Source organism: Primulina tabacum, chromosome 8 (genome assembly GCF_025594145.1).
Source record: "Primulina tabacum isolate GXHZ01 chromosome 8, ASM2559414v2, whole genome shotgun sequence".
Lineage (NCBI taxonomy): Eukaryota > Viridiplantae > Streptophyta > Magnoliopsida > Lamiales > Gesneriaceae > Primulina > Primulina tabacum.
The window spans coordinates 3,594,872-3,606,491 of NC_134557.1; the positions used below are offsets into that span (position 1 = coordinate 3,594,872).

Below are 11,620 nucleotides of genomic sequence, written 5' to 3' on the forward strand. Positions count from 1 at the left end.
TTTTATCGAATCGAGCTTCGAATAACTCACGAACGATTTGATCCATTTATATACCTAACTATAACCATTGATTTATTCGAATTAAATGGCCAACTGATTTTTCAAATTCGGTACAACTGTCCGCTGCTACATTATCGAATCTCAGCCGTCAATTTCAAGCATCGAAATTGACTGCGAATCTGGAACGTCCATCAGCCATTCTCTTCGAACGAATCTGCCCATAACTCAAGATCCCGATCCGACGGACAGAAAGGAAACTTCCTTTGCATCATCAAACCACAAAGCAATCCTCCACCGCCGGATTGGCCCCCTCTTTCTCTTTTCCCGCCATTTCTCGGACGCTATTCCAATCCTTCAAGGCCGTTGAAGCCGTCGAGTCGGCGCTGTCCGAGAAATCGAATGACTCACCACCGGAGCTCTGCTTCGACCCGGCGCGACTCAGCCTTCGCCGTCTCCGGGACTCGCTCTCCTTCTTCTCCATCAGTTCACGGAAACTTACAGCTGATACCTTATCCAGAACCCCACATTCGGACGAATCGTAAACCGCTGCTGCAATATTGAGAACTCCTTGGAATCTACCCGACGGCCGGCGGATCTGAACCGCGGTGAAGGTAGGGGTTCCTCCGCCACCGAGTCTGATGGGATCCAATTTCTTCAGACACGTGCTAAGCAGAAACCTCACCGTTCCAATTAGGAAATCTTTAATATACCCCACCCCGAAGATCTCAACAGAAACGGCGGACGTATCGCCAGAAATAAATTCATCAGAAACGCGAAAGAGGAATTTGTCGTTCCAGGTAGGGTTTTCACCACCAAGTGAATCGACCCTGGTCTTGAGCTTCGCGGCGGGGTTAACCCAGGCGACGGCGTAGGTTTGCAGCCGGCGCAAGTTAGTTGAAGGCGGCTGCAGTCCCTGGGCTGAGATCAAGTTAATTTCCAAAATCTGCGGCTCCATAATTTCTCTCTTGCCTCTACAAATCAGGGCCTTTTCGCTAATTTTCCATCAAGAACCGGATCGTAGAGAACCAGGGTGGAGAAGAAATGGGTTTAATTAGTAAAAAGCTCGGAATTTTGGGGCTCTGTTGTAAAATCACTAACATATAGACCCTTGGGATATGGGATTAGTTTTGGACTTTTCTGATTAAAATGACGGGTTGGGCCGAACTTCTATTCTATGGACTTAGAAAATCGAGCCCAGACTATAAAAGATGAAACCAAAACAGAACCATCAGTTGCGTTTTCGTTAAAAATTAACAATGATTTAACATTATTTTCCCCCATTTTATATTTATTAACTCTATTTTATGTTATTTATATTTCATTTTATGTGTAAAATATATGTAAAATTTATTTACAAATAGAATACAAATAACAAGAAATGAACTGTAAATATCAACTTGTTCTTCCCATTTCTTCCAAAATTTCCAAGTCTTTAATATTATAATTTCAAAGACTGGAAAATTACACACACACACACACACACACTATACTTATATTGTTATTATTATATATTTTATAGTATAAAACACGGCCTTATATTACTACTTTTGGTTGTCTTGATCACATTTTTTTAGTACCAAAAATACTAATATCAAATTACAAAAACATTCAATTTTTATTTAATAAAATAATATTATAAAAACCCGTAAACTTACAACTTGTTTGTAACACCCACATATCTTACTAACTTTTTAAAAATTTAATTTTTTTGAAAAACATTTATTTATTTATATTTGTAATTTTCAGATGATTATATCATTAATAATAAAAAAAATAGATAAAATTTATTAATTTAAAAATAACAAAAAATATCATTTTTAGATGATGATCATTCCTATAGCATAAACACGCAACAAAACTGTCACATGCATAAACCCATATTTATTATAAATTAGAACGTATAAACCCATATTAGATAAAAAAAAATCAAGTCGAAATTCTGATTCAGTTTGAATTGCGAACTGCTTCTGGGATCTTCTGTGGATCTAACTCATTTTCTCCCGTGAAACAAAGTGAACACCGTGTGATAGAAACTCGATTACAGTTGTGACCTTTTTATGGTTTTCCCGATTTCTGGTAGGGTCTGTCAAGTCCAACGTACAAAGATTGTCTTTAACTTCTTCCACTATTATAGAATGAAACGAAATGGTAATTTATCTGTTCTCAACCATAAAAATTCAAGGAGCTCGTTTGTTCAAGGAGCTACATCATAATATAAATTTGATAAGAGTTGCAATTCTTTTAAACTAATTTGAGTTGAAATCAGCAGAGCTCAAACAAATGCCACCTTAAATGACAAGTTTCCAGGCAGCTGTGAAGCTCCTACTTGTTCACATCAAGCAGTACCGTATACTTCTGACACTTCCAAACATCAGTCATGAATCAGTACCGTGGAGCTGCATTGAACCCAGACACACAGCAGATACAAACAAAAGATTCAAATATATGAGTACATCAATCGAAATGAAGATTTGTAATGAATAAAAGAGATGTATTCTCAATGTTCGATCCTACCTCCACCGATTGTTGCTTCGGGTAGCCGTTCTATGGAGTACCTGTGCTTCGTGATATACATGATTGGTACACCAGGTATCTTACAATAAAAAAAATAAAATAAAATTTGAAGTGAACATGACCGACAAAACGATACAAGGAGATGGTAATAAAAACATAGATGCAAGAATTCAGCTAACCTTCCGTATTCTCCTTTTCAAATCTCGATCACAAGTTGCAACAATGTAGCATTTGTGCTGTCACATTGGTATCATGAGAGTAGATTAAATTGTTTGCAGTGAAAGCACATTACAGAATCAATTAAAGACAGTTCTACCTGTGTAACCCTATCAACAAGACAATCATCAGCATAGGTTCCCTTGTGAGTACACGGAAGCCTTTCAAATCGAGGATCCTTGGCAATTCTGTTGATGAAAGAAAGAAAAAAAGCAAAATGTAAAAAAGAAAATAATAAGGAATACAAAAAATGCTCATCTTTACTCTACAACGAAATCATTTTGTATGAAATAACAGTTGTTTATGGATTAAATATTTTACTTTCTATGCAAACCGTAATAAAATAATTGCTCTCTGTCTTGATAACATGCCTTTTTGAGTCAAATTATATGCATAGCCTTAGAATAGTAAATGGGAAAGTGAAGTACATGCCTCAGCGCAACTCTGTATTTTTCACCCAACTTTTCAAGCTCAGCCATAACACAGTCCGTGATACAAGGAGTACCTGTGATCAAGAGTGAAATACTAACTTGGAAGTCTCAACATAACAAGTCAAACAGAAGGATAGAGCAAGCCAGAAATATGATTACATCATTTTCTATAATAATACAAAAGAGGAGCTTTAATTAAAAGCATGAGAATCAAATGACTGCAAATTCAAATCCCATTCTTAGTATGCTAAAATAAATAGACATTCTTTTTATCAGATATAAACCTACAACCAATTTACTAGCAAGAAGAAGAACAACTTTCCTATACGATGGGTGCGTGAACCAGAAGAAAAACATGCATCAAATAGAAGAAACTTATTGGTCAGAACTTACATTTTGCATACAAGCAGTCCATCATCCCTTTCTCCAAATCCAACTGCATAAGATTTAAAGAGACGGTAAACAAGGAGATCAATGACCACAATAATACTAGTACCTGCAAATACTGGAAAAGCTCATATGCACTACTATACAACAAATAGGCAAAATAACAATAGCTGTGTAGACACATAAAATTGGATAGGAATGACCAATAACCCATAAAAAAATAAAAATAAAAATAAACAGCAACATGGTTTCAGACAGCATAATAGATACAGATAAAGCAAAACCATGTGAAAGAACTGCAATGCAGGCCTTTATCTTTTCTTATGAGCACATCGATTAACCCCTAAATCAGATGTACAGCAGCACGCACAATCGAAACCATAGAAAGCGAAATTTGATAAGATGCCCATGATACGCATAAAGGTACAAGCAGGGCCTTTTAATGTGGAATCAGTGAATTTACCTTCATCAGGTGATGTTACTAGACATTACAACACCGGAACATCAATTCATCGAAACTATAGTAAAACACCACAATTCTTCAACAAAATGTCATAAATGGCATCAATTCATCAAAACTATAGTAAAACACCACAATTCTTCAACAAAATGTCATAAATGGCCGGTAGATTACTAACATAGATGACTCTTTTTTAAAAATGGTGACTGTAAATGTCATAAATGGCTGGTAGACTACTAACACAGGCGACTCTACATAAAAAATGGCGACTGTAATGTTAATTCTCCAAGCGATACATCTAACAGTGCAATTCTGATGTTCCATTGATATTCTCTCAAGTAGCCAAGAATAGAAGTGGAAAAGATCCCTAAATTTCCTCTAAAAACCTATCAATATTTTTCTTTGTTGAATCCAAATAACAAACATCCAAATCATTCACTTAATGTACAAAATAACCATTACAGGAAAGAAGAATCTAACCACATAATCAGGTAACTCTCCAAATCGTCAGTAATCCAGAAAATATATTTAACATTAAAAAACAGACAACTTGTAGCTCTGACCTTATTTTGGATGGAGAAATTAATGAAGTTAGTATCAACTAAGACTCTGTATGGCGGACCCAAAGCAGTGTTGTGCTTGAAGAAAAGAGCTGATGAAACCTGAGGCCTACAGTCAAAATAACGCACCACCTCAAAAATTCTAAACAAAAATTCCCGAACAAAACGTACAAATAAAAACATTTATAAATTAGATCAAGCACTTACACATTTCTCGGGAGCTTTTCCTTGCTCAAGTCTTTCTTATTAGGGTTTAAGACCTCCTCCTTGTTACTGAATAATGTGACATGAAGTACATTAAAACTAATCCTCAGAGAAATCATTACTGTGATAGACAAATAAACGCATATAAAAATGGAATCTTACTGTTTAATTGCTTTCCGGGAGATTACTTTCTTCATTACGGCAAATTTGCGGGTTTTCTTCGCTTTTCCCATCTTTAAAGTAATCAGAAAAGACGGAATTAACGATAATTAAAGGGTTTTCAGAAGATGGAGACTTTCGAGATTAATCTCTTCAAAATTGAAAAAAATCTCGAGATCCCAATCTTTTGGAACCCTGATTTTTGTGAAGAAGAGTTGGTTGGACGAAGAAGAGAGTCCGGCATCTATGTTACGGGGCGAGTTTAGTGTCAGGCCCAAACCATTTCTTTTCACCGGCCCAGACCAATTTATCTCATCTTGAAATACTGCGATTTATTTCCACTTTTAAATAAATAAATATATATATAATGCGATTTTAATTTTAAAAAAAACGGCGAACAAAAATTTTTTTATTTTTATTTTTATTTTTAAATGAGACTTTGATAAAAAAAAAATATTTAGTGTTAGCTGAATTTTTTTTCAAGCCACAATAAAAAAATCACGAATTAATAAATCTTACACTATGAGTTGTTGGATTCTTAGCTAATTTAGATTTCTACTATTTAGAATAAATTGAAAGGATCAATTTTAAATTTCCTTGTGGGAAAAATTAATCATTTTACTGGCTAAACTTTTAACTGAAAAAATAGAAAGGCGGAAAATTTAACTTTATAATTTTTCATCATCATAAAAATATATAAATAATTAAATCTATTACCATATGCCTGTCTAATCAAGAATTTCGAATTGAGATCGGCCCTATAACGCAACGTAGTATTAATGAAAATGGGAAAATTCAACAATGGTCCAGTCAACAGCGGTTGTCGGATGGATCCAACCTGGTACTTATCAAACACAGATTCTCCCTTACAAAGCTTGAACTCGCAGGAAGTGCACACACTACCTGCCTAACCCACTCATCCGAGGGCGAAGCTCCTATCCCCAAAGGATTCAATTGTAGCCTCTTTCAGAACTCTAGTACTATTTTTGATCTTCCCCTTTCTAGATCAAATACACCAATAGACACGTAAGATGTTTTGTGTTAGCATCCCTAACATGTCATGTCAAATCTGCGATAGGAAGAACCAAAGATGGCATGGATAAGAACAGTTATATTCTCAAAAGAATCTCAAACATATTTCAAGTGATGGTTTATTGATTAATCCACAAGTAACAAAGATTAATTAATGTTTGACAAAGAAATGACACAGGAGCACGTTGAATATGAACAAATTTCTACCAACATGGTGAAATACGTGGTGAGTGTGATACTATCCTAGAATTCATGCATTAGTCTTCAACTTTTGTTGGGTCTTTGGCTTGGCAAAGAAAGCTGAAAGCACGCTCTTGCTACGACCAGGTGCACGTGGGCATATATTCTCCCTTGGAATGTTGAAGGATCTAAACTGAGATAAAGGTTTGGAACCCTCCAAAGACTCCTGCAAAAGAAATTTCTTCCGTTGGTTTCACAGTTTTTGACAAAATCAGCGAAAAGCTAAACAAGAACACCGAAGTTCACGATTTACCATTATTCAAATGAACTGACAGAAGAAAGAAAACAAGAATGACTTCTATAGAGATCTGACATTACCCGCCGTGTAACCCCTAGTGTTTGCATAGCCACAGTTGAAACTGACATGGATTTCATCCAGGTTTTCTCATCCGTAACTACTTGATAAAGAACAAGTTTCACAAAATAAGTACTGAAAGATTGAAGTCTCTCATCTTTCAGTCAGATTCAAAGTAAAACTGAAAATATGTTTTATGAATACCTGACAAGTTGAATGCACTAGATGTTTTTCCACTCGTTTTTGAGTCCTCGGTGCTGCAAGGGCAGGAAAATATTACACATCCTTCATGCTTGATCAAACTTCATAAAAAACAGGAGAATTTTCATTTAGTCAAAACCATGACAAGAAACTTCAAGGACTAACCTCGTGATACCACGTGGAAAACCTTTCAAGCTTGATTTGGTTTCTGATGCTAAATGCCAAGAGAGAGAAGTCGCAGCCGAAGCACCTAAATAAACAGACAATTTGAAGATATAACATTGTTTTACAAGCTCTATATAATCAAGATTAGTAAAAACACTTTTGAAATCAACCACCTGAAGGATAAAGGCGACCTCTTGCTTGCATATGTTGCCTAGGATCTGTCTGTATCTGTGGGCTGAAATGCACCTTCTTGCTGACAGAGTCTAGATTAGCATCCACGAAAAGAGAATTTGATGAGAGATTCTTGAATCTTATACAAAGCAAGCAGTATCCAAAGCAACCATTCATCTTACTTGGTAAAATGTAATGTTTGTGATGCCTTGGAATGATAGCTAATAACTGCTGCTGCCTAAGACCTTCTTTATCCGTGTACATTTGGCATGTTAGAAGTTGCTTAAAAAGAAAAACATATTTCAGCATCGATCATGTTTTAGTAAAATCTTCACTGACATGATAGAAAAACACTACCTGATTTAGGCATGCAACTTTCAGATCCATCGACGAGATCTCCAATGTCTGTTGCTCCAAAACATCACTTAACTTGTAAGCAACAGTACCAAGGTGGTCAATAGCATTGACAAGAGCTCTTACAGCATAATCCTTCAAATTATCCAGCACCCTAACAAACGGCAAGAGAATACAGAGGCAAACTCATGTGGCAAAGTAACATTATTCCTATTTCCGAACAAAAGAGGAAGACATAAAGAATAATATTGTGGTCCTAAAAAGTTCTCATACACGATCATCCAATGAAATAGGTAATCTCTCACTAAATATCATAAGAGCACCCCATTTCTCCATTCTCCACCCTCAATAAAGAGGGTAGATTAAACACAGAAGGACCTCAAACAAAGTTGGGCAAAAATCACATAAGATGATTCTGCTGAAGTCTTACATTTGCTTCTGCTCACTGTGGAGATACGACTTCTCGCAATACTCTGCTGCAGAATACAGTTGAGGCCGAAGGTTCTTGAGTTCCTGCAAAGACATGATATGATGAAAAACAATGAATAACCATTTGCCAAAGTTTTGAAAATTGTGAGTGAATAGAAACCATGCATGAGCATAAAAAACACAGACCGCGATATCATAAAGAAGCACAAATGTTATCAGCGAAATTGAACAAAATCATCATCTGAATCGACTAACGCGATACAGAATACTGCACACTTCCAGATTACATAAGTCCGAATTTCCCATCGCAGTTAGCAGACATGCAATTACCAAAGTAATAAGCAAAAAAATTGAACAGAGTCAAACTCAATCAAAGGAAATTTACATATCTCAACGCCAAATCCAATCACAGAACTATTACTCAAATTTACTTTCCTTCTGAGTTCTGACCACTGAGAAGCGAAAAAGACAAAAAAAAGTCAAACTAAACTCAAGCACAAAGCGAACCCAGATCCGATCCAATATTTCCAGTAAAAATGATAAGAACAATAATAATGCAAGAGATTTACCTGTAATGCCGACACAAAACTCTTGCTTCTCTCCATCGACAGCTCATCAAACGTCTTTGTCTGATTCTCCATCTCCGTAAAACTAAAAAAAACTCACAATTCCAGAAACCTCGTCCAAAACCCAGCTACCAAAGCCAGACAGCTATCATTACGCAGATTACTTCATCAGCCAGAATAGAATTCATACAAAAACACATTTATTAGGCAATAATGGGCGAATGAAACTGAAAGAAAGAGCATAGATTTGGAATTAAGCAAGGTATTAAAACGGGTGTGGGTCAGGTAAAGTGTGTGTCGCAGAAGCAACCCCGGGAAGTGCGTTGTAGTTGTAGTTGTAGTTGTGAGTTGGATGGGAAAGATGGGCCAACGGAAGAAAGCGACGTCGTTCCCATTGACTTCTCTATTCTATCGTACCATTTACTAAAATTTCAGGTTTATTATGTACTACCAAGATTTTTTCATATGGTTTCTACGAGGATGTAAATTAAGTTGTTCGTGAGTTATTTCTAATTAGATTCGGTAAAAAAAAAAAAAACTCGTTCGAGATAGTTTGTTAAAATGATCGAGCTAAGCTCAAGCTCGATTTCGAGTTCAATAATTTTATTGAACCGAGTTTGAGTTTAAGGATATTCGAATCGTAATCTCGCGAGCCTATTCGCGAGATCGAATTCGACTAGTTTGTTGGAACTTGAGTATACCATAAAAGCCAGCATTGTCCTCATCGAAATTTGAGTATAAAATAAACGATTGAAACACTATAAAATGAGAAATCACCCTCTTAATTTTTTATATCTTAGTTGACATTTTGATGAGAATGCTCGGCTACCGCAAAACGAGCTAGAAAATAATGTTGATTAACGAGCTCGAAAATGAGACGCTTAACAAGCTAAGCTCGAGCCAGACTCGATAAACTAGTTATTAATAGTCGAGCTACATCTATTCGCGAGTTTAATATTTTTAAATCATCAAAATATATTTACAAATATTTAAAAAATTGATTATGGATTTTTTCTTTACAAAATTTTGCAAATTTGTAATAGAAGTCTTCATTAATCATTTGTTTAAAGTATTTATAAACACTGCATATATCATTGTTTTATATAGATGATGATAACATGACTGAAAAAAATAAGATGAAGATGACTATTAAATAATTGTTTAAATTAATAAAATATCATTATTGTGATATTTTTCTGTCTCGAGTGTTAAATCATCCTCGTGAAGTTGTTTACTCTGTGTCGCAAATGAAGAAGAAATTTGATGTGTGAAGCAAGTAAAAAAAATCACATTTATTGTTGGATACTGGTATCGGACCTATAATTTTTGTCTTTTAATTTAACTTAAAAAACCAAAAAAAAAAAAATACGTCCGCCTAGACCACCTTCCGCATAGGGCCGCCTAGCACAATTTTCTAGGTGGCTGGCAGCGACCAGTGGTTAAGCAGTCATCTAGGCCGATTTTTTAGAACATCGGTTATATGGACCTTGATAATAATTATTATTAATTTTTTTAAATTATTATTAATTTCTATACCCTGCTTATTATTAATTAAATTGAGGATGTTGGGGATATTTGAGATTATTTATGGACTTCTTCTATTTCATTAGATTAGGGTGAATTTTATTCGAAGAAAGATTAGATAGATAAATTTTATTTGAAATAATTAGTTTTTTTGTAATAGAAAATATTAAGACATACATCCAAAAAAAAAAAAAATTAACATACCTGAGAATTCTCAATTGATTTTTCAGAAATTTCATCATTGCTTTCCCGAATAAACAGAAATATAAGCAAACCAGTAATACTACTTCTTTTGGACAATTAACATGAGATGGAGCGGTCAAACTCAATTCATTTCCAGAGGAAAATTATATGATATTTTAAAAAAAATTACATTTTAAATTTCAAATTTTTATATAAGTTGTATATAATTTGAGAAATTTAATATTTTATTTTTCAACTATGTATTAAATTAGTTCAGACAATTTACAACCTCTTAAATCAAACTTTTGTAGGTTTTTGATAGATTTTGCTGAATATTTCTCTTTCTAAGACTTTATGTATATGCACACAATTGTACTGTAGCCATTGCCAAACCTACAAACTATGGATGCCCTTATTTAGCAAGAGAGAAACCGCTGACTATCTCTATTTTAGAAGTTTTCAAGTCTTATAATATTTTTTTCTTTTAAACTTTTCTTTGATGCTTTATCCAGATTAATGAATAATTTATTCAATAATAATGATATAAATGGCATTAGAATGACTGCAAATAAGTTTTATTCAAAACTTATTGAAAGAGATGACATTAAATGTTTCTATCGCGTGGATTTAGCAAGATCGAGAGAGAATTTGATTTGGTTAGACAATGTGTGGTTGGTAAACAAGGATCGATTTTTTAGAAAGGTACGGAATGTATCGTCAAATATTCAATATGATTCCACAAGATCCGTTCGTTCTTTTTTCTCTGATAGATGGTCAGAACTTCATCTGGGTTCAAATCCTACTGAGAGATCCACTAGAGATCAGAAATTGTTGAAGAAACAACAAGATCCTTCTATCTGCTCTACACGACCATCGTCAGCTACTTTTGATTTCGAATAGGCTGTGGGCCTTTCTTTTGCTTGAGTGACCCTTTCCGCGCCCTTCCCGTCCCTTGAGTGAGTTAGATTGCTCAACTTCGGGTATTTTCAAGGCTCACACTACAATAAGAGTCCTCTTAAACTAGCTCGCTGGCTGTAATGGATATCCAAAGGGAATGGGAACATGTGAATAATAAGGCCTATTTTTTTGTTGACCCTCGTAAGTAAAAACGGAAAGGGAGAAATCACGCAAGCAAGGGTTGGCTAGACTGCTCGATTGGAGGATTGGCAACGCTTGTTGCGAACTACTGTTCTTCATTTGCCTTAGTTGTGTGTGGGGTCAACGGCCTGAAGTTACTGCAGGGGTTAACATCAAATTGTTAGCTAGCCTTTCTATCATACGGGGCAATTCAATGCTCAAGTTGTTATACCAGTCAAGTTTCAATATCTAGTGCTTGAGCTAAGTCAAGATTAGGTCGAGTGTTGTAAAAACTGGCTACCTAGAAAGTCAGCCGAGCTCTTTTGCCCTACATTTATTAGAACTGGGGGCGCTCGTTTAACCTCTGTATTCATCTCGTTCCTTATTTACCTGGGTGCACTGTGTTTTCAAAAGATAGGGCTTCGCTCTTTGCACACGGAGTAGCCTTTTCA

General features: G+C 35.3%; 3 protein-coding genes across 4 annotated transcripts; all 3 read right to left on the minus strand.

Annotated features, from left to right (window-relative positions):
- Positions 1 to 271: 271 nt before the first annotated feature.
- LOC142554299 (uncharacterized) lies at positions 272 to 955 on the minus strand. The gene has a single exon (XM_075664984.1). The coding sequence runs from the start codon at positions 953 to 955 to the stop codon at positions 272 to 274; it is 684 nt and encodes a 227-aa protein (XP_075521099.1).
- A 1,148-nt stretch (positions 956 to 2,103) lies between these two features.
- LOC142553039 (uncharacterized) lies at positions 2,104 to 5,174 on the minus strand. Its single transcript, XM_075663018.1, has 9 exons — positions 4,935 to 5,174; positions 4,776 to 4,841; positions 4,572 to 4,677; positions 3,555 to 3,597; positions 3,163 to 3,235; positions 2,831 to 2,918; positions 2,694 to 2,750; positions 2,515 to 2,593; positions 2,104 to 2,396 (listed from the first exon to the last, which is right to left on the minus strand). The coding sequence occupies exons 1-9, from the start codon at positions 5,003 to 5,005 to the stop codon at positions 2,383 to 2,385; spliced, it is 597 nt and encodes a 198-aa protein (XP_075519133.1). The 5' UTR covers positions 5,006 to 5,174; the 3' UTR covers positions 2,104 to 2,382.
- Positions 5,175 to 6,022: 848 nt separating this feature from the next.
- On the minus strand, positions 6,023 to 8,800 carry LOC142553040 (protein ABIL1-like). Of its 2 annotated transcripts, none has more exons than XM_075663019.1 (9): positions 8,388 to 8,800; positions 7,820 to 7,902; positions 7,393 to 7,543; positions 7,218 to 7,317; positions 7,038 to 7,127; positions 6,865 to 6,949; positions 6,703 to 6,755; positions 6,522 to 6,601; positions 6,023 to 6,369 (listed from the first exon to the last, which is right to left on the minus strand). In XM_075663019.1, exons 1-9 carry the CDS (start codon positions 8,457 to 8,459, stop codon positions 6,214 to 6,216), a joined length of 870 nt encoding a protein of 289 aa, XP_075519134.1. In that variant the 5' UTR covers positions 8,460 to 8,800; the 3' UTR covers positions 6,023 to 6,213. The 2 variants fall into 2 exon arrangements, with proteins under 2 accessions (XP_075519134.1, XP_075519135.1); XM_075663020.1 differs by having other exon boundaries at positions 6,522 to 6,598; positions 8,388 to 8,799.
- Between the last annotated feature and the right edge of the window lie 2,820 nt (positions 8,801 to 11,620).